The 27790-nt window shown below is 55.1% G+C and overlaps 1 protein-coding gene across 4 annotated transcripts in view; it reads left to right on the top strand.

Moving 5' to 3' along the window:
- Window positions 1-27790, top strand: part of LOC125093508 (uncharacterized) — a 69635-nt gene that overhangs the window by 21602 nt on the left and 20243 nt on the right. For 3 of the 4 annotated variants that reach the window (XM_047718791.1, XM_047718788.1, XM_047718787.1), the window contains exon 4: window positions 6583-6795. In XM_047718791.1, coding sequence (XP_047574747.1) covers window positions 6583-6795 — 213 coding nt within the window. The remainder of the gene's footprint in view (window positions 1-6582; window positions 6796-27790) is intronic. The other variant, XM_047718789.1, reaches the window with a different exon arrangement.

Raw genomic sequence — 27790 nt, 5'->3', positions numbered from 1 at the left:
CTCTGACCCTTGTTCTCCCTGATGGAACCCTGTCTCTGTGCCAACTGCTCCCTCCTCTCCTTCCCTGCACTGCCAGCCTTGCATGGAGCCTGTGCTCTTAGCCCTGGGACCTATCCTTCCTGGTCTGGTCTGGCCCATGAGACCTTCTGGTCCCTTGTGTAGCCCTCGCACTTCTTTCCAAAGTCTGTATTGAGACCCGGCCTCATTCCCCAAGTGTTCACAATGGATGGCTTCCACCACATTTCTTGGTGTGCAAATGACACGTCTTGGTGTCCCAGGCTTGGCTTCCCAGGAAGCCAACTCCAAGGTGAAGTGTAGCATGCTGGGGGTAGGGGATGGGTTTAGGGAGGACCCTCAGGACCCAGCTCCTGGGGAAGGAGGGGAAGGAAGCAGATTCAACTGAGAAAGGCATCCAGCTGAGATGCAGGTCCAAGGCCAGGCCTGCTCGGCCCTCTGGAGAGCTCTGGAGCCAAAAGACCCTTCAGGTTGTGAAACATTAGGTCAAAATGATCAGGTCCTTCTACCCCTGGCTGGATCACATTTCAGATGCCGCTCCCCCTGGAAGGGTGTGGCCCAGGCACAGAGACTCCCCGAAGAGGCCATCCCTGAAGGGGGTGCGGATTGAAGGCCACCCACCCCTTTCCTTGTTGGCGTGTCTGGGAGGTGCATCTCCATTCCATCCCGTCAGTCAGCTCTCCAGGCGTGGCTCTTGGAACCCCACCCCACGCAGAAGGTTCACACATTCCCCAAGTGCGCATCCAGGGGCTGCTTCTCCTCCCGGTGAGGGTCCCAAGGGCCTAGGGTTGTCCAGCGGGAGCAGTGGCCAGCGCAGTGGAGGCCCGTTTGGGGGCCCTGAGCGTGGAAGATGAGGTAGGCTTCTGTGCACCCCCATGAAGGCCTGGTTGCAGCGGACTTCAGTGCCCAGAGGCAGGACACTATAAGGGTACGCTGCCAGAAATGGGAACTTGGGAGAATGGGAAAGAGAGCCAGGGTGATGTTTAGCGCGGACTTGTGGTAGGTGGGAGAACTGGTGACCCGTGTCGTGCTGCGGTGAGACGTTCTAACTGTCCTCTGCTTGGTTTTGGGATGGTGACTGGGGTTGGGCGGTGAGGGGCATGGAGGAAATGTTTCGAATATTGGCATATGCGGGTTCCTCATGGAGAAGTTCCACAGGAGATGGCTGAGCTGAGGCTGGACCCAGCCTGTCTCCGAGGACACAGAGTAAGAGGCCTGGCTGGCATTGCCTGTGACCAAGCACTCTGCCCCTTGGGGCTCTCCAGAGACGAGGGAGCCTGGGTTTTTCAACCCTAGCCCAACACAGAGGTGAGCAGCTGACTGGGCTGCTGCCCCCTCCTTGTCCAGGGCCCTTGAGAGAGCCCCACCAGTCACAGCCCAGTTGAGGAGGGAGATATTTCTCTCTGGAACATGGTGTCTTGAATTTTCCCAGGACAAAGGGGACCGGCCCTGGGGCCAGGGCAGTGGGCGTGGCCCAGGGCAGGAGGTGCTCGGAATCTTTGGGCTTCAAGTCACAGTGTAGACAAGACTGCTGGAGGTGGAGGCAGGCGCATAGACTGGACTGGAGCTTTCTAGATTCTTGAGGGAATTAGATTTCAAAGAAGCTCTGGACCTGTCTGTTCAACCCCCAAGGCCATCCCCAACTCTCCAGGTGGACCCCGCAGGTTTTTTATCAGGCTTGATCCCTGAAAGGCCAGTGGGGCCTGAAGCATCCTCGGGTTCAGGCAGGCCACCCGCAGGCAGTGCCCAGTGTGTGTGCATGTGGCTGGCACTCCGTGGTGCCACTCCCCTTCCTTCTGGTGGCGCCCCTCAGAGCAGAACCCTTCCCAGGCCCCCCTTCCCCATTTCCCTCTCCGCTCCCACCCAGCTGGCTCACCCCCACCCTGGCCTCCTTCCCTGCGGGCGGCCGCACGCCTTCCTTCTGAGCGCATCGCTTCTCCTGAATGCCCAGACCCAGCGAACAATGTTGCCAAAAACGCAAGCTGGAAACCAGAGATGTATTTTTTTTTTTTCCAAGAGGGAAGAGGATTTAAAAATCTTGGCCCGAGAGTTTTGTTCAAGGAGAAAGTGAATAGCAAGTCTTCCTTTGGAATGTAGCCCCCTCCATCTCCGCTGTTTGAGACGAGTTTAAAAGGGAGGTTTGTGGGAGGCGTGAAGGGACTCTGCTTTGACCTGCAGCTTTGCCCTCACCTCTGAGCCTTAGCTCATGCTTTCCCCCTTGCAGGGAGAGACCTTTCCCTGCTCTAAATGCTCCTGGCTCTTACTCACCCTTCAATGCATGGTGTCAATGCCTCCTCCTCCACGAAGCCTCCCTGATCACTTCAGCTTCTCTCTGTCCTCAGTGCTCACTGGTGAGGGGCAAGTGAGTGGGCTTAGACAGTGCTGGGTTTAATCCAGGCCCTGCCAGCCTGCTTTTGCTGTAGCCACCTGCGGAAGCAGAAGCTTCTGGCCTGCCTCCCTGGCCGGGTCTAAGATCTACCCTGTGTTTCCAAGATCCTGACAAAGTGTGACCTTTCTCCCCGCTTCCACAGAGCGGTAAGATTTCTTCAGCTTATTTTATTACACACAGACAGAGATTGTCATCTGGAAAAGGCTTTATTTGAATTAACGTAGCATAAAAAGATGGAATGTCACTTATCAGCCTTGGCAGCCGTGAGACAAGATAGCTTTAAAGCTAGTGACCCAGTTGCTGGGTTTCCAGAACTACAGGAGCATTTTGTTGGTTTGTTTAGGGGTCTCCCCCTTCCTGGAGCAGTGTGGGTGATCCTGGGGGGATCACACCGGTGTGCTAACTCCTAATGCTTGGGGTGTCAGGATGCAGCGAAACAGCCCGGGTTTGGTATCCTTTGAATTCCTGCTGTGCTCCTGACCACCTGGGGGCTGGAGCAGTCCCTTCCCTGATTGGTGCCCCAGGACTCATCTAGAAAAGAGAGCACTCGCTCCCTCGGACGGGCGCTGTGGGTACCGGCTGAGATGGGGCGGGCCCTGGCTGGCCCATGGTAGAAGCTTGGAGGATGCAAGGTCTCCCTCTGGGACCCTGAACTACCACATCCAGGCAAATGCCCTGAGTGCCAATTTTGCTAGATAACTCTTTTGGTCAAAGTCTCGTGATGTTAATTATTTTTTATTTTTTTAAGTAGGCTCTGTGACAAATGTGGAGCCCAACACGGGGCTTGAACTCATGACCCGGAGATCAAGACCTGGCTGAGATTAAGAGGCAGATGCTCAGCTGACTGAGCCACCCAGGTGCCCCCAAATCTTGTGACTTTAAAAATACTGTCAACAGGGGCACCTGGGTGGCTCAGTGGGTTGAGGCCTCTGCCTTCCGCTCGGGTCACAATCTCAGGGTCCTGGGATTGAGCCCCATATCGGGCTCTCTGCTCAATGGGGAGCCTGCTTCCCCCTTTCTCTCTGTCTGCCTTTCTGCCTACTTGTGTTCTCTCTTTCTGTCAAATAAATAAAAATTAAAAAAAAAATACTGTCAACATTCTTCTGCTTGGCATTCAAGTCCCTCTGGGATCTGAGCCCCTCCATGCTCCTGCCCTGTGACCTCCCGATCTGACCCCGCCGTGCTCCTGCCCTGTGACCTCCCGATCTGAGCTCTGCCATGCTCCTGCTCTGTGACCTCCAGATCTGACCCCACTATGCTCCTACACTGTCACCTCTGGATCTGAGCCTACCATGTTCCTGTGCTGTGACCTCCTGAGCCCTGCTAGGACCTTGGTGTTCCCACCCATGAGGGGTGGTTATGTCTTGGAGGCCCAGCCCCTGTTCTACCTTCTCTCTCATCTCTGACTCTAAACATTCCCTCATTCCTGTTTTAGCACCATTACTCATTGTCGGGCAGGCCTGAGTTCAGGCTCTCCTCTCTTATCAGGAGAGGAGAGTCTAATGTAAGAAACTGAAACAAACTCTGGCTGTTTTTGTTTTATTTTAAATTTTATTCATTTATTTGAGAGAGAAAGAGTGAGTGAGCACGAAGTGGGAGAAGGGGAGAGGGAGAAGCAGGCTCCCCGCTGAGCGGGGAGCCAAACTTGGGCCTCCATCCCAGGACCCTGTGATCATGACCTGAGCGGAAGGCAGACGCCTAACTCGCTGAGCCCCCCAGACGCCCCTCAACTCTGGCTGATTATAGCAGAAAATAAGTTTGCTCAAAAGACTGAGCTGCCACGGACTTGCTGGAGAATTAGCTGGGAGGCAGTCAGGGCACATTTGGCTGAAAAGCAACAGCAAATACAACTCAGAAAGACTAAGTAAGGAAACTCACAGTTCCCTGGAATGAGCTTCAGACCGAGGGCAGGGCAGCCCTGACGGTGGTTCATTCAGGAGCTCTGTGACCGAAGCCCAGGGACCGGGCTTTCCATCTTGCTGCTCTGTCCAGCCTGCTGGTGGGCGCCGGGTGGCTGGCGTGCTGTGTGCAGATGCAGAGCAGAGCCCGTCAGTCCTGGGAGTCAGGGTGAGGGTGAGGGGTGAGAGCGGGGAGAGGTGAGGGGTGAAGGCCAGGAGTCAGGGTGAGGGGTGAGGGCCGGGACTCATCAGTTCTGGCGTTTAGAGCAGGGGCTGGCACCTCCCGGGCAGCTCTCTTCTCATTGGTCAGATGGGCATCACATGTTTGCCCACTGACAAATCACCGGCGGGATGTGGGCCAATCAGAAGGCTTGCGTGTAGCAGGTGCGATTGCGGAATGGTGCCGCTCCCTGGGCCAGGTCTGGGGAGACCTGGGGCAGGTGGGCGACAGTGGGTCCCCCGGCCCCGGCCGAGCGTCCTAGCGGCTCCTGGATCTCAGATGTCACCTCAGGGGCCCTTGGCCAGGGAGTGGGGGAGCCCGTGCGCTGGCCAGATGGGCCTCGCGGCTCCGCGCCGAGTCGGTGACCTCAGCAGCATGCTATGCGGAGACAAGGTATGTTTAAAGGACCTTCAAGGGCTGGAGCGTGTTTACTTCTTACACATCTAAAGACAAAAGATGGGCCTTCCAGCAGTGCCTGCGAGTCTCTCTGCGAGGGAAAGCCAGGCAGTGCTGCAGCCGGGGGTTCGGGTGGGACAGACCCTCCCTGCTGGGCTCCCATTTACGTGCTGCGAAATGGAGCGGAGGGCGCCCCAGCTTGGGGTGGGTGTGAGGAGCCAGGGAGGCTGAGTGTGTCCCCCTGGCCAGGGTCAGACTCTCCGAGTCCCCTCTGCTTCGGCTCCACTGGGCTCCCCGCTCCAGACCCGTGAGGGGTGATTACTCCTGCTTGCCGTCTCTCCTCCAGGTGACACACCCTCCAGCCAGGCAGGAACCCTCTGGGGAAGGGCCTTGCTCCCCTGGACAAACCCTTCCCCATCCTTTGAGACTCAACTGAAAGGTCATATTCTCTGAGAGAGACTTGTAAGGACGGGGCTTGGGACGGGGCTTGTGATGGGAGGGTCTGGTCTGGCTTTGGGTTTCCAGGGATGTCTTTGGCTGCTGAGTTGAGGACAGACTGTCAGGGGCAGTTAGGAGGTGAGGATGAAGTCAAGTCTTGGCCCGGGGCTCATGGCTTTGCAGTTGCCAGGCCCCACATCCCTCTCCAGCATTACCTCTTGCCCTCAGCATCTGCACACGCTGAGTGTGGATAGAAAGTGCCAGGAATGGGTCACAGTGACCGTGCCTTTGGTGTCCCAGCGAGGGGAGAGCCTTCCATGAGCCGATGCCAGGCCCAGAGGGGCCACGGGAGACAGAGAACGTACGAAGGAGGGAATGACTGAGTGTCGTGCTTGGGCGGACGGTGTCACCGGTGGCAGAGTGTGGCAGAGTTAACAGGAAAGGGGCCGCCTCCCGGTACTGCTCAGCCCCCTGCAGCAGCACTGACGGGCCTGGGGCATGATGCCAGGAGAGATTAACCAGACAGAGAAAAGACAAGCCCTGCACAGTGTCACTTGTACGAGGAATCAGAAACCAAGTCAAACTCCTGGAAACAGCAGGAAGGTGGTTGGGTGGGGGGGGGCAGCGGAGAAGGGGGAGGTGGGTCTGAGGGCACGAGCTCTGTGCTGTAACATGAGTAAGGCCTGAAGGGCTCACGTGAAAACTATGATTGGAGCAGATGACTCCATACTGGGACACCGTGTTATGGGACTGACCTTTGCTGAGAGTGGGACTTTGGGGCTCTTGCACACACACACACACACACACACACACAAGGTGAGATCATGGATGTATTAGCTGGTCTGACTGGGGAGACACAGGGGACAGGGGGAGGGGGGAGGCATTTTTCACATCTCACCAGGGCGCATGCTTTAAATAGCTTACATGTTGTCCATTCTTTCTCAACAAACCTGAACAAACCCCCACATTAAGGGGTGGTTCCTGGGGGAACGCTGGTGAGTAAACCCCGGGGGGGGGTTGGACCCACCTGTTTGGGGCAAAGCCCCCTGAACCCCAGCTGGAGGAGCTGGGCCCCTCGCAGAGAGCCGCCTGGCTGCTCCGCACTCCTTGACAGGTTCTGGGAGACAGGCCGCCGGCCATCTGAATCACCATGGGGCCTGATTTGAAATTCAGATCCTGGCTAAACAGAACATTAATATGAATTTCATATTCTGTTCTTCTCACAGGCCCAGCTGTGTGTGTGTTGGGCCCTCCCGGGGCGCTGCAGGTTTCGGGGCACAGGACCCCCCCCAGCTGCCTCCTCACCCCGCCGTGACCCTGCCTGAGCCCCAGAGCCAAGGGCGCTGGGGGAGAACGGCTGGTCTCTCTGGATGTTTCTCTTGCAGGGAAACAAAAAGAAGGAATAGAGAAGCAACTGGGGCCAGCCTCCACCGGCAAAGGTAAAATGGGGACCTCTGGGAATGGGGGGTCCCGGGTGGTGTCAGCAATACTCTTGGCATTTCAAGGCTGCCTGGAGACCTGGCTTTGAACTTGGGTGGGGGCTCTGGGGAACAAGGAAGAAGTGGCACAGGCCGTGCTGGCAACAGAGCTGGGCAGTGCAGTAGGCCTGGGGCCTGCCCGTCCTCATGAGGTCCTCTTGGACGCCCCCCACCATCTCAGGGTTGGCCTGTCTTCCACCATCACTGCAGAACCTGGGTGTTCTGGAGTGATGTGTGGTGTGGCCCAGCTCTGCGGTCCCTGGGCCGCTCCTTCCTACAGCGGGCCAAGCTGTGCCCAGGACTCCACCCCAGCCTCATCCTCCCTGCTTCTCACCCAACCCCCCACAGACAACCAGCCACTCCCAAACTCAGTAACCTCCCATGACTCCCTGGTGCCAGAGAGGCATTAAGGCCTGGGCTTAGTGGGGGTGAGAGGGGGGTGTCAAATCCTGGCTCAATCAGGACAGTAGCCTGGGGGTCTTAGATGAGTTTCTTAGCCTCTTGTGTCTCAGTTTCTCCCTCTGTACCGGGGGGTAAGATTACTCACCTCCCAGGGTTGTTGGAGGCTCAGGTGCATGTGTGGGAAGCACCAGGACCCTGCTGGGCCTCACCTGGGGTCTGCCCACCTCCCCAGCGTCCATGCATGGCCCACCTCCTCGCACTCTGCATGGAGCCAAGGACCTCTGGCCCTGCTCTTCCCCTGCACTCAGCTCCGCCTGGCCTTCCCACCTGCTGTTCCTCTGCCTGCTTTCTCCGGGTTCCCCTCAGCCAGATGCAGCCTTCCAGCATCTGTCCCAGGAAGTGTCCCATCTGTGTCTGTCTGGCTGTGGGCTCCCTTGGGGCTGGGCTGGCCCATCTCTTCTTTACTGTCTCTGCCCCTAGCCCGGCCCTCCGCTGCTCGGTGAATCTCTGGACTTGTGCCTCTGAGCTTGGCTCAGCCCTGCTGACCTTCAGGGGGCACCCACCAGGGGTGGGGTGTCTCTGAGCCTCCTGGAAGCCCACTGGCATTCCCGGTGCCACCCACCTCCAGCCAGGGAATTTGGGCTGGGAACCCATGGCTAAGACTTTCCATGCTGGCCTTGCTTTCTGGGCCCAGTGGCAGAAGGTGGGGCGTCCTCTTGGGGTCCACATGTGACTCTGGGCTCCGTCCTGGGCTCTGTGATACAAGCTGCAGCCTTTCCCAGAGCTGACGGGCTGTGGTTGCCATCATCACCATTGTTAGGCCACATTGGTGCACGTGAGGAGGGCCGTGTCTGGAGCGGCGCTTGTTGGTATGCTCTGTGAAGCAGTGTCTGTCCCCACTATGTGCCCATCGCCTGCCCTGTGCCAGACACACAGTAGGTGATCATGGACAGAGGGCTGAAGAAGTCAGCGGGCTTTTCCCAGAAGTTGTCCTTGCTGAGTCTTACCCTGCCTGAGCGCCCCGCCCTACTGCCCAGCTGGCGTCTGGGCCCCATGGGGTGGGCAGAGCTGGCACCTGGCTGCTTCCAAGCTGGAGGGCCTAGACCCTGGCATGTGGGTACAAAGTTGGCTCCGTTCTTGTGTGGTCCCCTCTCCCCTCAGTTGTGCCTCTGTGCTGGGACTGCATGCTCTCAGGGCCCACGTATCTCAAATTCAGGACCCGGGGACTTGCCTCCCTGGGGCTGGCCACCTGCTGTCTCTCCAGTGCTTCGGGCTGCGGCTGCTAGCGGGCAGCAAGGGGCAGCTGGCCATCTGCTGCTCACCTGTCTCTGCCCCAGCACCTTGTCCAGTCCCCCCCACCCCCGAGTTATTTACAGCCCATGAGAGGGGCTTGCTAAACCCTTCCTGGACCAGGCTCCTTTTATCAACTTCATCTGATGGGGCCCGACTAGGGCTGTCCTGGCTTCCCTTCTCCCTGCCTTCCTCCTCCAGCCTTTCCAGGGAAGAACGGGGAGATGGAGGGGAAGGAAGGTTATTTTTATTAATGGCTGGACTAGTGGTAACTTCTTGAGGGCTCATTGTGCACCTTCTGGCATCATCTCTTTCCACCCCCTACGGCCCTACGGTGCGGCCATGATCATATCCATCCTGTACAGGCAGGTTCCTGGCCTCGCCAATATCACATGGCAAGGAGTCAGGGGCTCAGAGATTTGACCCCAGGTGTCCTGGTCCACTGTCTGCCTTTCAGCATCTCTGCTCTGCAACTCGTTACCAGACTGAGGCCATGGCGAGGTGACAGAGGGCAGAATCCCTCCCCTGGTCCGTCATTTGGCAGGTGTCTCTGAGACCCTGGGCTGTGGGGACACGGAGATGATACAGTCCATTAGTCTTCTAAAGTAAAATGCGCATGAGTAAGGTGCCATGCCCAGCCCCATTTTACAAATATTACAAATGAGGACAAAAAAAATTTTACAAATGAGGACAGAGGCCCAGAGATGTTTGGAGACCTGCTTAAGGTCACACAGCAAGGAAGTGGGGAAGACAGGGTTTGGGCCCGGCTGTCTCCCACCTTGGAGACACTTGCCCTCTAGTTGGGAAGAGAGGAAGAGTCTGGCTGTCACCACAGGGCTGTGGGATCCCACAGGGATCTGAACACATACCCTGGCAGGCCAACCTGAGGAGAGATGGCCATCCCGAGAGATGAGGGTGGAAAGTTCCCTGCGTGGAGGCCCAAGGGTGCCTACTCCCCACCAGTGACACACACACCCTGCAGACAGGTTCACGGGCCACTGGGGATGCAGGGTGAGTGGTCTTGACCCTTGACCTCTAGGGCTCTTCTGGGACCAGGACAGCAGGAAGGGCAGGCCCTGTGGAACACTGGGGCTGGAGTCCTTCACTGCCCCCAAGGACTACCTGTTTCCCTGGTGGAGTGGGCTGGGAACCAGGTACCCCTGCTATTGGGGACGTGGGTGCTTTGGGGACAGAGCCTGGGACTGAGGCCAAGAAAGTGTGGCCAAGTCTTTGATGTCCCCATCCCAGCACCTTGTCCAGCCCCAGGCTTTCCCATGGTTCCCGTTTCCGCTCACTCCAGCTGCTGTGGATTCACTACCTTTAATATTGTGTCTGATAGAATTCAGATGTGCCATCGGATGCCTTATTTCTCTGAACCATTTCAAAGTCATTCTTCACTGCTTATGTGATTTCAAACCTCCCCATCCTTCCCCTCCCCTCCCTTATTACTCTCTGTTCATGTCCAGGGCTCTGGGTTGAAGAGAAAGATGGGGAAGAAGAGTTCATGCTGGGGAGAAGGTGTTTGACTTTTGCCACCCATGTGCTGTGTGATTCTAGACACATAACTTGACCTCTCTGTGCACCAGGGCTCTGGGTTGGAGAAAGCAATGGGTGTGGGGAAGGTTGTTGGCCTCGCTGTACAGAAACATCCTGACTTCTCTGTGCCTGAGAACACGTGATGGTTTTTATCCAGTAGGGACACATTACCATGTCAGTGGAACATCTCTCATCTACCGTTGCCTCTGTGACCACTCACTGTGCCCCCTAGCTCAGTGTTTTCCTGAGTATCATACACATCCTACTGGATACACAGAATGCGGAACCAAAGCCGACAGCTTCAGGGACACAGGGAAAATACTTGGGCCGATGGAACTGGTCTCTATCTTGGCTGTGGAGGTGGTTGCGTGACCACAAGTATTTGTTAAAATTTGTACAAATACGCTAAAAAGGGTGAGTTTAACCGTATGCGTGTTATACCTCAGTTAAAAATATTTTCTTTCAAAAGTCTTGTGCACAATTATTAGAGTTACTTCTAGGTAGTTAACATTTTTTGTAGATATTATGCGTGGTATCTTTTTAAAATTACATTTTATGTTTGTTGTTGATATATAGAAATATAACTGATTTTTTTACATGTACTTTTGGATTCCCTTAGTACTTTTAATAGTTTGATTGTAGATCCCCCTTTGGATTTTCTATGCAGATATTTGTGAATAATGAGAGTTATACCGTGTTATACTTTATTTCTTTTTCTTTCCTCATCGCACTGGCTAGAATCTCTAGTACAACATAACAGGAGCAGGGAGTATCGATTTCTTGGTTTTGGTGCCTACTAGCATTTCTAGTTTTCATCCAGGAAGATGACATTCATCGTAGGCTTTTGGTAGATACGCTTTCTCAAGTTAAGAAACCGTCTTTCCAAAATTTTAGTTTACCAAAATTTTTTATTTTGCTTTGTTTTGTTTCAAATCATCTTGTTGAATTTCATCAGATTTTCGTCTGCATTATTGAGGTGACCGTGCTTCCTTGAACCTGATGGCATGGTGACGCACACTGAGGATTCGTATCCTAAAATCATCCGTGCATCCCCAGGGCCGCTCCATCCTGGTTGTGATGTGGTCACATTTCAGCTTCCCACTTACTTCGTACAAAACGCTGAATCTGGCTGCCCGGATTTTGTGGCGGATCTTCCCACCTTTGCTCAAGTGTGTGATGGGCTGCATTTTCTTTTCTCATACAGTTTGTCTCTGGTTTGGGCGTCAGTGTTGTAGCAGCCTCAGGGACGGGCGTCGTGGGGGGAGAAGGAAGCATCTAGGATGAGCAAGGATTGCTTCTTACTCCGCGTTTCAAATCGCAGGGCCCTTCAAATGTTCATTTCTTCCGCCGCAAGCTCAGTACGGAGTGTGTCTATTTCATTTCGCCTTTAGAAGTTCTGTCATTAAGATTTTATTTTATGAGCATTTCAGTCGGGGGCATATCTGTAGTCGCACCCGTTCTTTATTCCAAATACCGTTTGCGCATGCGCTCTGTTTTTCTTGATCGTTCTTGTTGGAGGTTAGCGGAGGTCGGCTTGGTTGAGTATTTGCTCTGTTGCTTTGTTTTCTGGTTCCTTCACTCATCCTTTTCTGCATCCATTGGGTTTATTCAGCTGTGGACAGCGTATTCGTTTCCAGCCCCCTTTTCCAATGCAATAGGTTGAGAGCACCCATGATGCTCCAGGAACAACTTCTGCTATCCTTTGCAGTTGTTCCTAGGTGGCATTTTCATTACCACACGATTCCAGGAATCAAGACCATCCTGGTTTTTCCCTGGGCCCAGAATGAAGTCTGTTTTCCCGAAGACAGGATGTGAGGGAATGGTGTGCTCAGTGCAAGCGATGCGCAGGCGCTGTGGGCTTTCCAGAGGCCCCCCCCGAGGAGGGGTGGTGGCGTTTTGTCTTGTGTTTTAATTTGGTTTAAGGCAGCAGTTGGGAAGGAGTGAGTTGCAGTTAGGCTTTAGATCATTCACATACATTTTGAAAACACAAAGCATTATTAAAACACATTCTGTTTGAAAACACAAAATCCCTCCCCCCCTTTTTTTTTAACGGATGCGTAAGCAATGAGAGTGAAAACATGGGGCAGGCATGTACCAGCTTCTTGGTCGCAGCGCCCTGCGACAGGGAGAAGGACAGGCCCTGGGGAGGGGTTCGATGGAAGCCCGTCGCATTTTCTTTCTTGTAACAAGAAGATCTCAAACCATGACAATAACAATTATAAAAAACTGTAAAAATGTAAGAGGTAGGAGAACCTTTCTCAAACTGCAAAGAAACAACCGTTTTTGACATTTAAACCGTTGAGGTGCTACCCGTCTCTGCCTGTGACCAGAAGTTGTCAAAACCCCAGCTTGGTGGGAGTCAGAGTGGAGGGAAAACAAAGACCAGAGCCAGAGACCAGCGCCTAGAGCGGCCCCTGTGGAGCACCCAGTGGGTTCCCTGGTGGTGGTGGTGGTGGGTGTGGCCAGCACCCAGCATCAGGCAGCCCAGTTCCCGGCAAGATTTTGGGAAGTGACTTGTCCCTGTTTGTCAAGTGCCTTCCTGGTTGGCTTAGGAATTCTACATTGGGGGATGGAGGCAAGGAAAAGAGTTTGGACAAAGAGATAAATAGATGAGAAAATGGTTATCAGAATCGTTTACAGAAAAAAAATTTGGAGATAGAGGACAATCAGTATGTTCTGTATTTGCATGTTAAAAGACTTTGTATCATTTTAACAAAAATGATAGTGATGAAAACGTGTAATAATAGAGTAAAATGCTTGTGGTTATGTTTTAAGTGACAAAAAAAAAAAAAGCAAAAGGCAACATTGTGCATCTCACTTGATGTGTCTGTATGGAAAAACTATGAATTAAAAACATCCAGAAGAAATAGATCAGAATGTTATCAGAAGAGTCTCCAGCTGGCGCTCCTTGCTGCTGCGTATTTCCCCAAATGGAATATTTTAGGTGTAATGTAGGGAAAGAAGAACTGTGTCACGGGTGGCCTGGTGACATAGCAGGTCAGGTCACTGGTTTCCAGCGAGGTGAGCTCCAGGTGCTTGTGTGAGCTGGTCTTGTTTGATCCTCACGCCATCTCCCCTGGCTTGAGCTGGTGTTGTCCCATTTACAGATGAGGACACTGAGGCCCACAGCAGTTTGGTGACTTGCCCACCTACTAAGTGGCAGAGTTGGGGTCTAAACCTGAATCAGGGGGAGAGAGCCATCAGGGGACCTGGCCCCACATCTGAGCCCCACTTCTCCTGGCCTGGCCATTCCGTGCTGGGGCCAGGATCTGCCTGTGGGGCTGGACTTTTTCCCATGCCCTGGAGCCCACCCTGTCCCGAGGGATCACTTGTCTGCAAGCCCCCACCCCTCCCATTCCTGCCTGTGCTGTGGGCAGGGGCACCCACCTCCTGCGGGAGACCCTTCTGGCTCCCTGCCACTGCTCCCTGGTGGGGATGGGGGGGCACCTTTCCCCACACTCCCGCCATCCTCCATCACCGGGCAGTATCCGCAGCACAGAGATGGTGGCCGTGGCCAACCCTGAGCTCCCCGAGGGCGGGCACTTGCCTCGATCCGCTTTGAGGAGGGTTCCCCACTTCCATTTTACGTGGGAGGAAACAGGATCAGCCATGTCACATGCCAGGTCTCTTGGTCTCAAGCCGGCCCCTCTGCTGGGTGAGCCCTCGGCTCCTCCAGGGGTCCGCGCGCCGACTCCGATATCACTCTCTGTGGAAGGCCCTTTTGGTCTTCCTCACTTCCACCTTCCCTTGTTTCCTTCAAGGACCCCATCTGAGTGCTAATTTAGCCTGATGAGGCAACACATTACAAATCTGGGGCTGGGGTGGGTGGCTGGGGCCCTTGACCGGATCCGTGGGTGTAACAGAGAAGTGACCCAGTTTTGACCCAGATATGTTAGGGCCAGAGGGGTGGTTTGTGGGTGGGAGCAGATTCTTCCTGTGACCCTGGGTCACTGGGGGTCTGTCAGCAGCCCGTGGGGCCAGCCAGCAGGGCTCCGGGCCCGCGGGAGCGGCCCATCCTGCCCCCATCAGTCTGTCGCCCAGCGGTTCTGGCTCGTCCATCCCTGGGCCTTGCCCGAGTCCATGCATGTGCCAGTGCTGGTCAGATGATGATTTTTCTAATGAGACCACACTGACCGACTTCCAGAAGAGAGCAGCTTTCCCTCCCCTGCCCCACCCCCAACATATGGACCGCCCCCCCATCATCCGTCATTGTAACGGTTCATTTTGGGGATCAAATTATCCCAAGTTTAGCCAGTGGGAGCCCCATGTTCTTCTGACATCTCCCCGGCTTTTAAAGACATTCTTCGTCAATGACTCCTTATTGCCCGCGAGCTGTTGCTGACCCACACTGCCCCATGTTTGCCCCGCATCTAGAATTCCCTCCCCGCACCCTAGCCTCGCTCCCTGTAGGTGATGGTTTTTTTGAAACCAAGGTCTTGGTGTCAGGTGAGCTCCTTTATCAAAAGATGTTAATCTCCAGTGATTGATTTGTTATTGACGGATCCTTCCTTCTTCCCAGCAGAGCGCCAGGAGGAGAGCACTTGGTAGTCCTTCCCACAGCTATTTCTAGTCAGCCAGGCCCCCAGCAAACCCTCCGCCTCTCCCCAGGGAGTCTTCCTTAAAAAAGCAGGCTCCCCTGTCCTGGCAGCGAGGTTGCTGGATTCAAGCTGTCTGTCTGTCATTGGTCTTCCCGTCTGCTCTTTTTGGCATCCTCAACGAGTGGAATTGGGCCTTGGTTAGGCTCCAGCCATGCAGGGGCGCCTGGATAGAGTCTGGAGGCTTCCAGGACTCCCAGGCCATAAGAGGCGGACCCACCTCGTCTCTGTCCCTGGGCAGGTCACCTCTTCCCCTCCTGGGGGAGGGGAAAGGAAGGAGGGTTTTCGTGTGAGCAGGTGCAGGGGAACTCCTGGAAGGAAGGGTTCTTTCCAGAGGTGGATGGAAGCATCCTGTGTCTGCGATGGGCTCCTCTGGGCCAGGGCGAGCAAGCACTGAGGCTGGGAGGGGGCAGGATTTGAAATGAGGTAGCCCGGTTTTATGCACACTCACCAGTCGCCTTGCTCAGACCTCCTGCGTCTGGGCTCCAGGCACAGAATGGGGAAGCAGGAAGGCTTTGGAGTCAGGAATGTTCACGTCCACAGCATCGCTTTGCTGCTTGGGACTGTGCTGTCCCTGGGCAGGTCATCCACACTCTCTGGGCCTAGGTTTCTCCAGCTCATGGTGACAATGGTGGTCCTCAAATGTCGGGGTCCGCGTGAGGGTTAGAAGTGACAATAATCAGGAATCTGTTATCTAGTTTGTCAATAATAACTAGTGGCGGGGCACCTGGGTGGCTCAATGGGTTAAAGCCTCTGCCTTCAGCTCAGGTCATGATCTCAGGGTCCTGGGATGGAGCCCTGCATTGGGCTTTTTGCTCAGCAGGGAGCCTGCTTCCCCCTATCTCTCTGCCTGCCTCTCTGCATGCTTGTGATCTCTGTCTGTTAAATAAAAAATAACTAATCTTTAAAAAAAATAATAACTAGTGGCCATAAGTGTTCCTAAATGGAATGCTTCCTACCAATTGTGAAGTGCTCTATAATTGTGAAGAGTTGATAATCTTAAAATCAAGGGTCAGGGGACCTGTAGGAGTCTGCTGTCCATAGGGCACATGGAGAACCCGGCTCCCAGCCCTTGGGGGACTCTCACCCAGGGCCTGACCCTGCCCACTGTCTGATCATCACAGAACATGATAAACTTCTCTTCCAGAAGTTAGGTGGAAGAACTAACCCTTTCATGAGGACAACTAGGACTGCGGCAGTAATAACAGTGCTTGTGGGTTTCAGACAAACAACCAGACCAGGAGTGTTGGGTGAGATCTCAGAGTGGGGTGGTGGGGGGCAGCAGACAGAGGCTCGGGCAGAGGAGCACAGCATTTGGGGCCACGGGAATCTAGCATGCTTTCTGAGATGCTGAGTCGTGCCTGTGGCCAGGGGCAAGAGCCCAGGGCTGTGATTGACCCAACCATAGCTCAATCCAACCATAGTTGGTACCCAACTTGACTGTCCCCAAGGGTAGCCAGTACTAATCCCAGAGGCTGTGAGTGTTTCCCTTCATCAAAAAGGGAGTTGGCAACTATGATTAAGGGTCTTAAGATGGGGAGATGATTCCGGATTAGCTAGCTGGGCCCTAAATATAATCCCAGAGGGAGATTTGATGCAGAAGATGGAGGCCTTATGACCACTGATGTAGGATGCTAGACTTCCAGTTTTGGAGATAGGAGGAGGAGCCTCAGGTCAAGGAACGTGGGCGCCTCTAGAAGCTGGAAAAGGCCAGGATTCTCTCCTAGACTCTACAGAAGGTGGGCAGCCTGACTGACCACTTGCCTTTGTCCTAGTAAAAGAAAGTTCAGACTTGCGGTCCCTAGAACTGTAAGAAAATCAGTATGTGTTGTTTTCAGCTACCAAGTTGGTGGTAATTTGTTAGAGCAGCCCCAGGAAACTAATGCAAGGACCTGCCCAGGGATCCTGTCCTGGCAAGCCGGACTTGTTCTGAATTAGGACCACAGAGGGCGGACCTTATCCGTGAGGGCATCAGCAGCAGACCATGTGGATACAGCATTTCAGCTCTGTGCAGTCAGAACCGCTGAAATTGTGGAGATACCATATGGGATACCTGGTGCCCTGGACAGCCGGCAGACGCGAACATAGATCCCTTCTGGACCGGGTGACACCATCCTGAATGTCTACATCAGAAATCCGGTGTTTGTGCACAATAACGACTACTGGGCACACGAGACGGCATCCTGGGAGCTCAGCAGGAATGACGAACCACAGACGCAGACCCTCAGGATATCCAGGAAAGGAGTTACCAGACGAGAACTTCGATGGGACTGTTTTCTGGCCTCCAAGAGATGACACGATGGGATTGAGAGTTTCAAGAACTGGGAGCTGTAAAGAGCAGCGAAGTGGAAATGACCGAACTCAGACATTCAGTAAGTGAAACACACAGCTGGAGAGAGAACCGGGGGCTTGGAGGAAGATTCGAAAGGGAAAACCAGAATGAGGCACAGGGTTAAAGGGTAGAAAACACCAGAAAGAGGTTACGATCCATAGAAGGGGGGGATCCAATGAGATCGGAGTTCCGGAAGAAGAGGCAAAGAAATGGGCCAGAAGCAATCATGGTTGGGTCTGGGACGAGACTGCCTTCCTTTGCTGCATCCATCATGACAAAATCCCACAGCCAGCGCGGCGTGAACAAAAGAAATAGAAATCTACTTTATCGTGGCTCTGAGGCCAGAAGCCTGAGATCCAGCTGTTGGCGGGTTTGGTCTCTCGGGACCTCCGTCCTCAGTCTGCAGGGGACGACTTCTCGCTGCGTCCTCATGTGGCCTCCATGCGCACGTGTCCTGGTGTCTCTGTGCGTCCACATCTCCGCTTAGAAGGACATCAGGTTGAGTTAGGGTCCTCCCCAAAGCTCAATTTCACGTAACCACCTCTTTAAAGATACGACCTCCAAACAGTCATATCCAGAGGTGCTGTGACGTAAAGCTTCAGCGAGTGCCCTTTTTGGGAGGCGGAGCGGGGAAGACACAGTTAGGCCGTAGCGATGATAGTCAGCCATGGATTCGAGAATGTCCGGGAGCCCTGAGCAGGACAAGGAGAACAAAACCGCATCTCTCCACCCCATGCCAACACTGCCAAATGCTAAAGATACAAGAAGCCTTCTAAGCAGCCAGAAAGAAAGGACAGGTCACCTTCAGGGGAATGACTGCTAGAGTGTCAGCTGACTTCTTATCCAAAACAATGGAAGCCAGGAGGTGGTGAGCGAGATCCTTAATGAACAGGAAGAAGGAAATGCCAGCCCAGACCCTGCGTCAAGGATGTCCTTCTGGAGTCCGTGCTGCAGCTTGGGGTCCCTGTGGGTAAGATGGGAAGGGTGGTGGAAGGACCCATAAGCTCTGGTGTGTGGCTGTAACGTGTAAGGGGTCTACATGGTACCCTGGGCCGAGAGACAAAAGACAAGCAGGAAGGAATGTGGAGGGGGCCTCCCCAGGCGGGTTCGGACTTTTGTGGAGGAGGTGTGGTCCAGCCCCTTGGACAGTGGGGAAGCTTGTCAGGTTTCCCAGATGGGAGCCAGTCTGCAGTCCTTAGGCAGGTGGCCCCCCTCCTGTGTGCGATCAGGGCCCAGTGGTCAGCAGTGAGGGGGCGCTGTCCAGAGAGGGTGTGGGTCTGCGGTGCAGGTGAGCTATGTGGGGGCCTGTGGAGGGACAGTGGCCTGGTGGGAACCTTCCGTGGTAAGCCAATCAGTGGCTTCCAGGGAGAAGAGGGGATAGGGAAGAGGGGGAGACACATATGTATACGGTGTCAGAACTTATCAGATTTTACACCTTGAATAAGGGCGATTTGTTGCCTGTCAGTAATGCTGTTGAAGGAAAGGGTTTAAGGATGTAGGCTCCATGGAAACTCTGTAAAGAAGGGGAAGTGTTTCACATGGAAATCAGGATAGTGTGTTAACTTTGGGAGGGGTTGGACTGGGGAGGGGCCCTGGCTTGCGGGGTGGTGGGGGCTCCCAGAGTCCTTGGTAATGTCCTGATTCTTGACCTGGATTGTGGTTTCAAGGCTATTTACTTTGTGAGGAATTTTTGATCTTCAGAACCCAGAAAAAGTAGGGTCTGGTGTCGCAGAGGAGACGTCTGTGCTCAGTTCCCTTCCCAGCTGCTCCCTGAGTGCAGGCCTGGGGGTGCCACAAAGGACCTCCCACTCCCCCTTCCCCTCGCCCGCAGCAGGACAGGCATGGGGTGAATGTGAGCTGAGAGCAGGACCAGGGGTAGTTTGGATGGGCCTCTCCCCCACAGAAGCACAGGGGCGAACAGGAAGCCAGAGTCTCAGGGCTGTGGAGGGTCACTTGCAGCAGGACCCTGGTCCCCAGAGAAGGGTCAAGGGCAAGCCCCCAAGATGGGCAGGGATGTCTCAGGTCAGAGGTGAGGGCCGATGACAGGGAGGGATGTGTGAGAAGCAAGCTGACTTCCCTGTGTCGTGGAACTCGTCTGAATTTCAATCCCTTCATCTTTAAAATGGGGACAAGGAACCTTGGAGGCTGAGCAGGTGACCCAGTGTCCCAGCTGCCTGAGCGGGTCCCGGCCGATGCCTGTGCTCATGGCTTAGTTACCGACGGTGCTGGCGTTCATCTCTATGGCAGCCCCGTTTGGTTTGGATGGAGGTTACAGTCATCCCAGTCACAGGGATGTCGTGACGATCGGCAATGTGACGAGGGCCTCGCTCACCAGCCTGCTCACGGTTCGTGGTCCACCAGTGCAGGTTCTGACCCAGCTGCCTCCGGGGCCGTCCGAGAGCCACGAGGGTGACCAGTGACCTTTCCCGGACCTTCCCGTATCCGGGAAGTATCTATCTACTCAGCCCGGCATCCAGTCCACCAACAGCCATTTACCTTAGTACCCGTCCCTTCAACCATCCGTCCATCCAAACATCCCCATCCATTCTGACCCCCGTGCTTCCATCTGTCCAAGAAATACCCATCCATTCTCCTGTCTTTCCACCCGCCCGCCCGCCCTCTCAGCTGTCCACCCACCCAGCACGTGTCTGTTCGTTGAATACCGCCCCAGCCTCATCTCAGTGGACGGCACCCCACGGCCCCGGGGAAGCGGGGCCCTCAGGCTCAGAGTGTCCATGCCACTAAGTACCGAAGCGTGAGTTAATCTTAACCCTCGCTTCGCTCTCCAAACGTGCTGGCTTTGACTTTGTCCTTTGAAACAGTGTTGTCTTGCTTCTGGGACACCACTGTGCATTCCCTCCCCACCACCCCTGCCTTACTGACCCTTCCTAGTCTCTTGTCTCTCCCGTGCTTCCCGCTTGTGGGCTCTCACATGCCCAGGAAGCAGTCCCTGGACTCTCCCTTCATTAGGCCGTATACTTGGGACCTTGGGGTCCCATCCGGTCTCAAGGCGTTAAGTACATTCCATGAGCAGCACGGACTCCCCCTTGTCCCTCTGTGTCCTGGGTTGGCCCCCTTGGCCGCAGTCATGTGTGTCCGGCTGTTTCTGTGACCTCCTCCTGGGGCGTGTGGTGGACACTCGGACTCACCGAGCGCACACTTCTGTCCTTCCCCATGCCGTTCTGCTCTCTCCCCAGCTTGTCAACGGCGACTCCATCTCTCCAGTTGCTCAGACCGAGTGTCTTGGGGTCACTCTAGAATCTGACCTTCCCCCCCGCCTCCTCTTCAAGATGTCCGCACAGCCTATTTGTCTCCCACCCAAATATGTCCAGAATCCCTCTCCTGACCTCTCCTCTGCCGCATGCGCCCTGGCTCAAGCCACCAGCTGCTCAGACTAGGTCACAGAAATAGCCTCCTGTCTGGCCTCCTTGCCTTCACTCCTGCTCCCTGCAGCCAGCAATCAGCTTAGTGGCCAGACTCAGGCCATGTCACCCCCCATCAGAGACCTCCAGTGGCTCCCAGGTCACCCAGACTTCACCCCCCCCACCCCGTCCTTCCTCCCTGGCGGTGTCTGCTACTCCCCTTCCCTGGCTCACCCATTCTGGCCCCGCCGGGCCCCTTGCTGTTCTTTGAACCCGCCAGATTCCCCTGCCTGGAATGCCCTTTCCCCAAACACCTATGCGGCTTCTCCGCTAACCTCCTTGGGTTTGTCAAGTGCCCTTTCTTAGTGTGGATGGTGCCCTGTGGAGGGTTCAAGATCGCGTCTGGTCTGAGCTCTGCTCCTTGGGAAGCAGAGCCTGAGGAGGAGGCTGGGCCTGGGGTGGGAATGCGTGTTTGCGAGCTGCAAGCCCCGGGTGGCGAGCTCGAGGGGAGAGGAAGCCCCGAGCTGCCATTTTCTTGGCAACCCGTGGTGATGCCCGGCAGGCTACTTGGCACCTGTGTGTGCCCAGCACCGCCGCTCTCCAGAAAGCGCATAGGGTGGGGCCATGTTTGGGGGGCTCCGCAGGCAACGGCATGGAGGGGCATGTGTCTGCTCACCACTCACCTCCTGCTTCTCACTGGTCACCATCTGTGCCCTGGGGAGCTGTTCACTCACAGCTCTGGCTGGTTAGGAAGCCAGAGCCCAGGCTCCAATGCCATGTCTTCTCCATGTATACAAGCCCGGGGCCCAGGCACAGGTGCGCCCACAGGGAGGCAGGGGCGGGAGACCCCCGCAGTGGGCGATGGCTCTGGGTGCACACCTTGCTGTCCTTCCTGCCTTGTCTTTCCCGTGGAGCGTCTGACATAATCTAGGGTGTTACTCATTTCTGTGTTTAGCGTCTCCCTCTCCCTCCTGGGATGGAAGCTCAAGAGGGCAGGAATTATTGCTGTGTCCCCTGCTTATTCCTACTGCTTAGAGCTGTGTCTGGTCCCTCGTAGGTACTCTGTAAATATTTGTGGAATGAAGGAATGAAAGGAGATTCTGTTTCATCGACCCAAAGAAGATTCTCTTTTGAGCAGTAGGTTTAATGCCGTAGGATTACGTTTTATCTTGGAGTCTTACGTTGTAGAGTATTTATTTAGACACACTGTTACGAATGTGGAGTATCAGAGTCTATGTTCCAGAGCCTGGTCTTTAGGCAAAGTCCACAGGACTTCGCTGGGGCCAGACAACAGGATGTGAGTGTTTAAACTGAGCCCTAGTAAAATACATATGTGTGCATGCTGTGGGGGGGTAGCAGGAAGGATCCACATCCAGTTTGTAGTTCTGGGATGGGTGGGTGGGGAAGGGTTTACGTTATTGCTCTAGTATTTCTTTTTTTTTTTTTTAATATTTTATTTATTTGACAGACAGAGATCACAAGTAGGCAGAGAGGCAGGCAGAGAGAGAGAGAGAGAGAGAGGAGGAAGCAGGCTCCCTGCCGAGCAGAGAGCCCGATGTGGGGCTCGATCCCAGGACCCTGGGATCATGACCTGAGCCGAAGGCAGAGGCTTTAACCCACTGAGCCACCCAGGTGCCCCGGTCTAGTATTTCTTTTTATGCTCCTCACTGTTGGGGTCTTTTTTTTTTCTTAACAAGTATGTGTTACTTCTATATTAAATTGTTCGTTTCTAAACTTTAAAAAATGTCCAGCTGAGAATCTGGAAAAATGACCCTCAGTCCTGAGTCCAGGCGAGGCCCCCTGGGGTCAGAGGCTGCTTGGCAGCCCTGGGCAGAGTGGCGCTCTGGCCTCTCTCAGGTCCCTGGGTGTCCCTGGAGATGTCCTCCTCCTGGGCATCCCTGGGGAGGCTGCGGGTGGCTGGAGCTCTGGTTCCTTCTGGAAGGGGCATCCTAGAGGCCAACTTGTTTTCCAGTATGCGAGGCTGATCGCTGGCAACCTCCCCACTCTGCCTGTTGCCCCTGCTGTTTTTTGTTTTTTGTTTTAAAGATTATATTTGTTTGAGAGAGAGAGAGAGCATGAAAAAAGTCTGCTTCTTCAGAGGAAGAAGCAGACTCCCCACGGAGCAGGGAGCCCGATGCAGGACTCGATCCTGGGACTCCATCTGAGATCCTGACCTGAGCTGAAGGCAGTCGCTTAACCAGCTGAGCCCCCCAGACACCCCACGTTTCTCCTGCTGTTAACACAAGGCCGTACCTTTGATGCAGATAGCCAGGACCCCTGCTGAGCTGAAGCAGGGGTGACAGGTCACTTCGCTCATTCATCATTCTCTGCTGGTCTGCTTTGCACTGAGCCAGGTGTGTGGTGACTCAGACATGGCCATGGTCCTTAGGGAGCTCACAGGCTACTGGGGGAGACAGACACCAGTTCACCCCATGCTCGTCCCCCACAGCATAGGCAGTGTGTAGGCGTTGTCCTAGAGGGGAGGGGCCTGGAGTCCCACAGGTGAGCTTCCTGGAGGAAGTGGCGCCTGTGCTGAGTCTTCGTGGCATAGCCAGGCAGATGGCGGGAGGGAAGGGGAGTGGGGCCAGAGGATCAGAGGTGTTCCAGGGGCAGAGACAGGCAGCGGATAGGGGGCCACTTTATCAGCTGGAGGAAGGAGGTGGGGTTGAGGATAAATAGACAACACAGGGAAAGGGGGCCCAAGCATTCGGCACCCCATCCCCTGTTGGGAGAGGTGGGGCTGGGGCAGAGCCTCAACCTTGATCTTGCCCCTTGATGGCCTCGATGAGGTAGACCAGACATGTGTATTCATTGACACAATCGCCACTGGTCACGGATCGTGACTGGCTGTCCGGGGAATTGGGCCATGTAAGTCACCAAACCCTGCCAAGGTGGTGTTACACATGTCCTGGGACCCTGGATGGCATTATGCACTGCACGGGGCTCTGAGAGAGACTAGGACTCAGACGCCCCCTGCGGAGGATAAGGGTAGGAGGCAGGGTTGTATGAGTGGGATGAGGGGCAGCGCAGGGAGGCCTGGCGGCTGGACATCCTGGACAGAGGGTTGGAGTGATCCTTGGTGACAGAGTGGCAGAAATGAGTACCAGGAGATGCGTGGAGATTTTCTCTGAGTTTAGTCCAAACCCTTGGATTTTTAAATGTCTATTCCATGTATCAGAACCAGTTAAGAAGAAAATACTGAAAACATGCAGAAAAACTCAGAAAATGACTATAAAATCTCCATGGACCCTGCCACCCACCCCCTACCCTCCCCACCGCCGCCTTGACACTATTTACGGTTTTAGTTTTCTTTCCAAAACAGGAGATGGGATGTTGCTGGTGCCCATGCCCCTCCCCCCGCCCCCGACATAACTGCTGCCCCTGAGTTGGCCGTTATCGTTCCCACGAGTCTTGGCACTTAAGGGGCTGACGTTTGGAACCCAGCATGAAGCTCCCACATGCACATCACTGCTGAGCGAGGGGCCGTACCTCAGTTTCCTGGGGCTGCTGGGACGACATGCACAAACGGGGGCTCACGTGCTGGACACGGATTCTCTTGCAATTCTGGGCCCAGATGCTCAGAATCGGGGTGTGGGCAGGGCTGGGTCCTCCAGAGGCTGCAAAAGACAGCCTGTTCTGGGCCTCTCCTGGTTTTGGGGGTTTGCTGGCATCCTTGGTGCTCCCCATCTCTGCCTTCATCTTTACATGGCCTTCTCCCTGTGTGCCTGTCTCTGTCCAAATGTCCCCTTTTTATAAGGATGCCCGTTGTATTGGATGATGGCCCCCTGCTCCAGTACGACCTCCGCTTAATTAATTACTCCTACAATGGCTGTTTACAAATCAGTTCATGTTCTGAGGTCTCGGGGGTTGGGACTTAAGCCTATAGTTTTTGAGAGGACACAAGTCAGGCCATCATGACCGGTTATTATCGTTACTAACCTCATTGTTCCACTGCATTTCCTCTCTGTCACACTGCTCCCCCACGTAGATCAGAAACTGGGATGTCCCCGGTCCTGGGCCTGGAACGCTGGGAGGAACCAGGGTGTAGGGCAAGGCAGGGCCCACCAGCTCTGGCCCTGCTGCTCATGCAGGGTCTGGGGTGGCTTGGCATGGCACTCTGTTTTCTCATCAGGTAGAACAGAACCTAGCCCAGCTCCCTCTCTCCTGGGTGACCCCGCATGTCCCGTCACTACAAATGGGCTTTGAGCCCCAAGAGTGCGGCCATGGGCCACTCATTCGGGGTCGGAAGCCTCCAGAGCCTTGGTATTGAGAAGGGGAGGCCCGCAGGGACAGGACAGGCTTGGGGCGCTAGAGGCTTGAGCCCAAGATGCGTCTTTGGAGGATTCTGTTTTGAACTCACTGTCGTTGCGCTGATTGGAAATGACTGTGTGACAAAGATGAGGAAGGCAGCGAACAAAGCCCGCCTTCTTCCCAGGAATGAGGTCTGGGAGATTTTTCTGATGAGAGCAGCTGGGGTCTCCGGCAGAGAGGGGCACGGTCCGCTTGCTAAGTAGACCAGAAGTAACGTCCATCACTGCTGCTCTGCTCACGCGCTCGCGCTGCTGCCTGCCCGGCTCTCTTCGGGGCCTCATCTATTAGTCATGAAACACAAAACACATTTAAATTGCCCGAGGCAGCTTGTTGGAGTCAGAACACGGGTTCCCTGACGTCGGGGAGCTGCTAGCTGGGGGGCAGGGGGCAGGGAGATCCCGGCCAGCGAGGATTAAGTGTCTGGAGCCCACCTGTCCCACGCTGTCTGGTGTGACTGTTGGCTCGGTTTGGCCCTGGAACGAGGCTGTTAGATTTGACAACTTCTCCTGTTCCCTGGTGTGCACTTTCTTCCCATGTAAACACATAGGGCTTAGAGGTGAACAGGCCAGGGTTCCAGTCTCAGATCTGTGTGTGACCTCGGACAGGTCACTTGACCCTGTCACCTGTCACCAGTGAAGCATCTCTCCCATGAAGGAGGGGCACCTGGACGGCACTTGTCGGTGCGGGGAGATGATGCTCAGTGAACTTGGCAAATGCCTGGCACAGGGTGGGCATCCAGAAATGGCCAGGCCCTCCAGGGTACGTTCTCGAGAACAGAAGTCCAGCTTCTTCTGGATGTTCTTTTCTGTTCTGCCTGAGATGTGCTCTGAGTCAGGGCCAGCCTTGGGAAAACAGTGGGCCGATCTCCGGGAAAGTCCGAGATCGTGTCTCTGCTGCTTTGCCTGTCCACCCCAATGTTCCTGTTCCCCGTGGGCAGGGAGGCACAGCCTGTGCATGGCGGCCCCTGTGGGGACAGCCCGAGGCGACCAGGCTGTGTCTACCTGGAGGACCCTCTGGCAATCTGTTGTGATGGGAAACTGTGCTTGACAACAGCTGAGTCTTGTGAACGTGGCAGAGTGAACGAAGGCGGACCCCAGGGTAAGAGTTGGGTTACGTGATGTTCAGCTAACACGCCAAGATGGGCTCCGGGCTTGGACGGGCCGTGGGAACCTGCTACCCAGCGCAGCAAGACCACCGGCCCACCATGTTCTGGTTCTTGATGTTGGAGGAGGTCCTGTGGGTTCTGATTGCCGTGAAGCTGGATGTTTCTGTTTCACATACACTTGCTTTTGTGTATGTGTGTGTGTGTGTGTGTGTGTGTGTGTGTGTAGTATGTTGTGTCATGGATTCAGATGTGTCCCTGGCTAACTCACGTGCTGTGGTCCTAGCCCCCAAGACCTCAGAAGGTGACCTTATTTGGAGATGGGTCTTTCCAGATGTGCAGGTTAAAGCGAGGCTGTGAGGGTGGGCCTGGCTCCTGCCTGACTGACATCCTTACGAAAAGTGGTGGTTTGGGGCCAGAGACAGACACGCCCAAGGAGTGTGGCCGGTTCAGTTGAAGGCAGAGGTCCCCAGTCCCGAGGAGAAAGGTCAGAGCCACCAGCAAACCCAGCCCTTTGGTGGGAGGTCTGAAGCAGGTTCTCCTGCGGCCCTGCTGGCACCTTGATCTGGGACCTCCTGCCACCAGGGCTGTGGGACGCTAAGGTCCTGTGTTGGAGGCCTCCGCGGGTGGCACTGTTTTAGGGTGGACCCCAGAAACAAACAAACACCGTGGAATAGGAAAGGGGGGAAAAGCACCTTGCATTCAAGTGTTGGACTGAGGTACTTTTGACTTGGGTCATAGTGGACAGGGGACCTGTGCCCCCAACCCGGATCCCTTGTGTCATTCTGCCCCTTGTTTTGGGTAGTGAAGCCCTGAAGAGACTTTTGTTTCCCAGGAAAGGGCCGTGGTGGGTTTTGAGAGGAATCCTCCGGTGATTTCTGGGTCAGTGTCCTCTAATCACCCAGAATTCTGATCTAAGGGATTAGAAGCTGCTGTGTTCCCGCTCCCCCTCCCTCCAAAACAAGGGGCGTCTGCTTAGTGTTACCTACGTGGTGAGCAAGATTAGACACCGTTCCTAATAAGTACCTCTTAAAGCATTGTGGGAATGAGAGCCCGGGGTCAGGCCCCAAACACAGGCTGTGGCAGTGGTGGGCGCCTGAGTGCCATTTATAACTGTCTGGTGACATGTGGGGATGGGGACATCTCTGGCTTAGTCTAGACCTCCCTCAGCCCCCCAGCAGGGCAGGGGGAGGCTGGCGGGTTCCAGGGGCAGGGAGAGGTGGCTGCAATCCCAGATCACCACCCCGTGGCTGTGCTTCTTTTGGTGAGTTCCTTCCTTTGTTTGCTGGGACCCCCGTTAACAAAGCAGTCTGGGCGGGGACTCACACAGCTGGCCTTTATTCTCTACTGTTATGGAGGCTGGAAACCCGAGATCAAGGTGAGGGCAGGTAGGTTTTCCTGAGGCCTCTCTCCTTGGTGTGAGGATGGTCATCTTCCTTCCGTGGGTCCTTGCGTGGTCATCCCCTGGGCATGTCTGTGTCCTCATCTCTTCCAAGGGCACCTGCTCAGGGCACCCAGGTGACCTCATGGTAAATTAATCACCTCTTCAGAGACTCTACCTCCAACGACAGTCGCATTCTTAGGTTTTGGGGGTTAGGGCTTCAACATAGGAACTTGGGGGACACAGTTCACCCTTCAGCAGCTGGTGCTGTTGTAAAGAGACAGTTGGAATGACATCTGTGTCCTAAGTGGTGTCATGATGACCACCTACGGTCCTCGTACTTCTGAGTGCCCAAGGAAGGGGACAGGCCAGTCTGGTTGCCGCCCCCAGACTCCCGCAGTGCTCTTCCTGGCCCCGTGTTGGCCGCACAGGCCGCCATCTGGGGATGTCCTCACCCAGGCAGGCCTCGGACTTGCTGTCGGGTTCAGCCAGTGGAAGGCACCAGCCAGAGCTTGGAGAGTGGACCCAGAGAGCCTAGGCCGGTTCCCCTTCCTCGCCGCCTGCCTGGCCCTGGTTCTGGAGTTGGCCTTGCTTGCACCCCCACCCCTGGGTCACGGCTCCTGTCTTGGGGCCCCTCCCTCAGCT

This window comes from Lutra lutra, chromosome 2 (genome assembly GCF_902655055.1).
Source record: "Lutra lutra chromosome 2, mLutLut1.2, whole genome shotgun sequence".
NCBI classification, from domain to species: Eukaryota; Metazoa; Chordata; class Mammalia; order Carnivora; family Mustelidae; genus Lutra; species Lutra lutra.
This window is presented reverse-complemented; position numbering and strand designations above follow the sequence as displayed.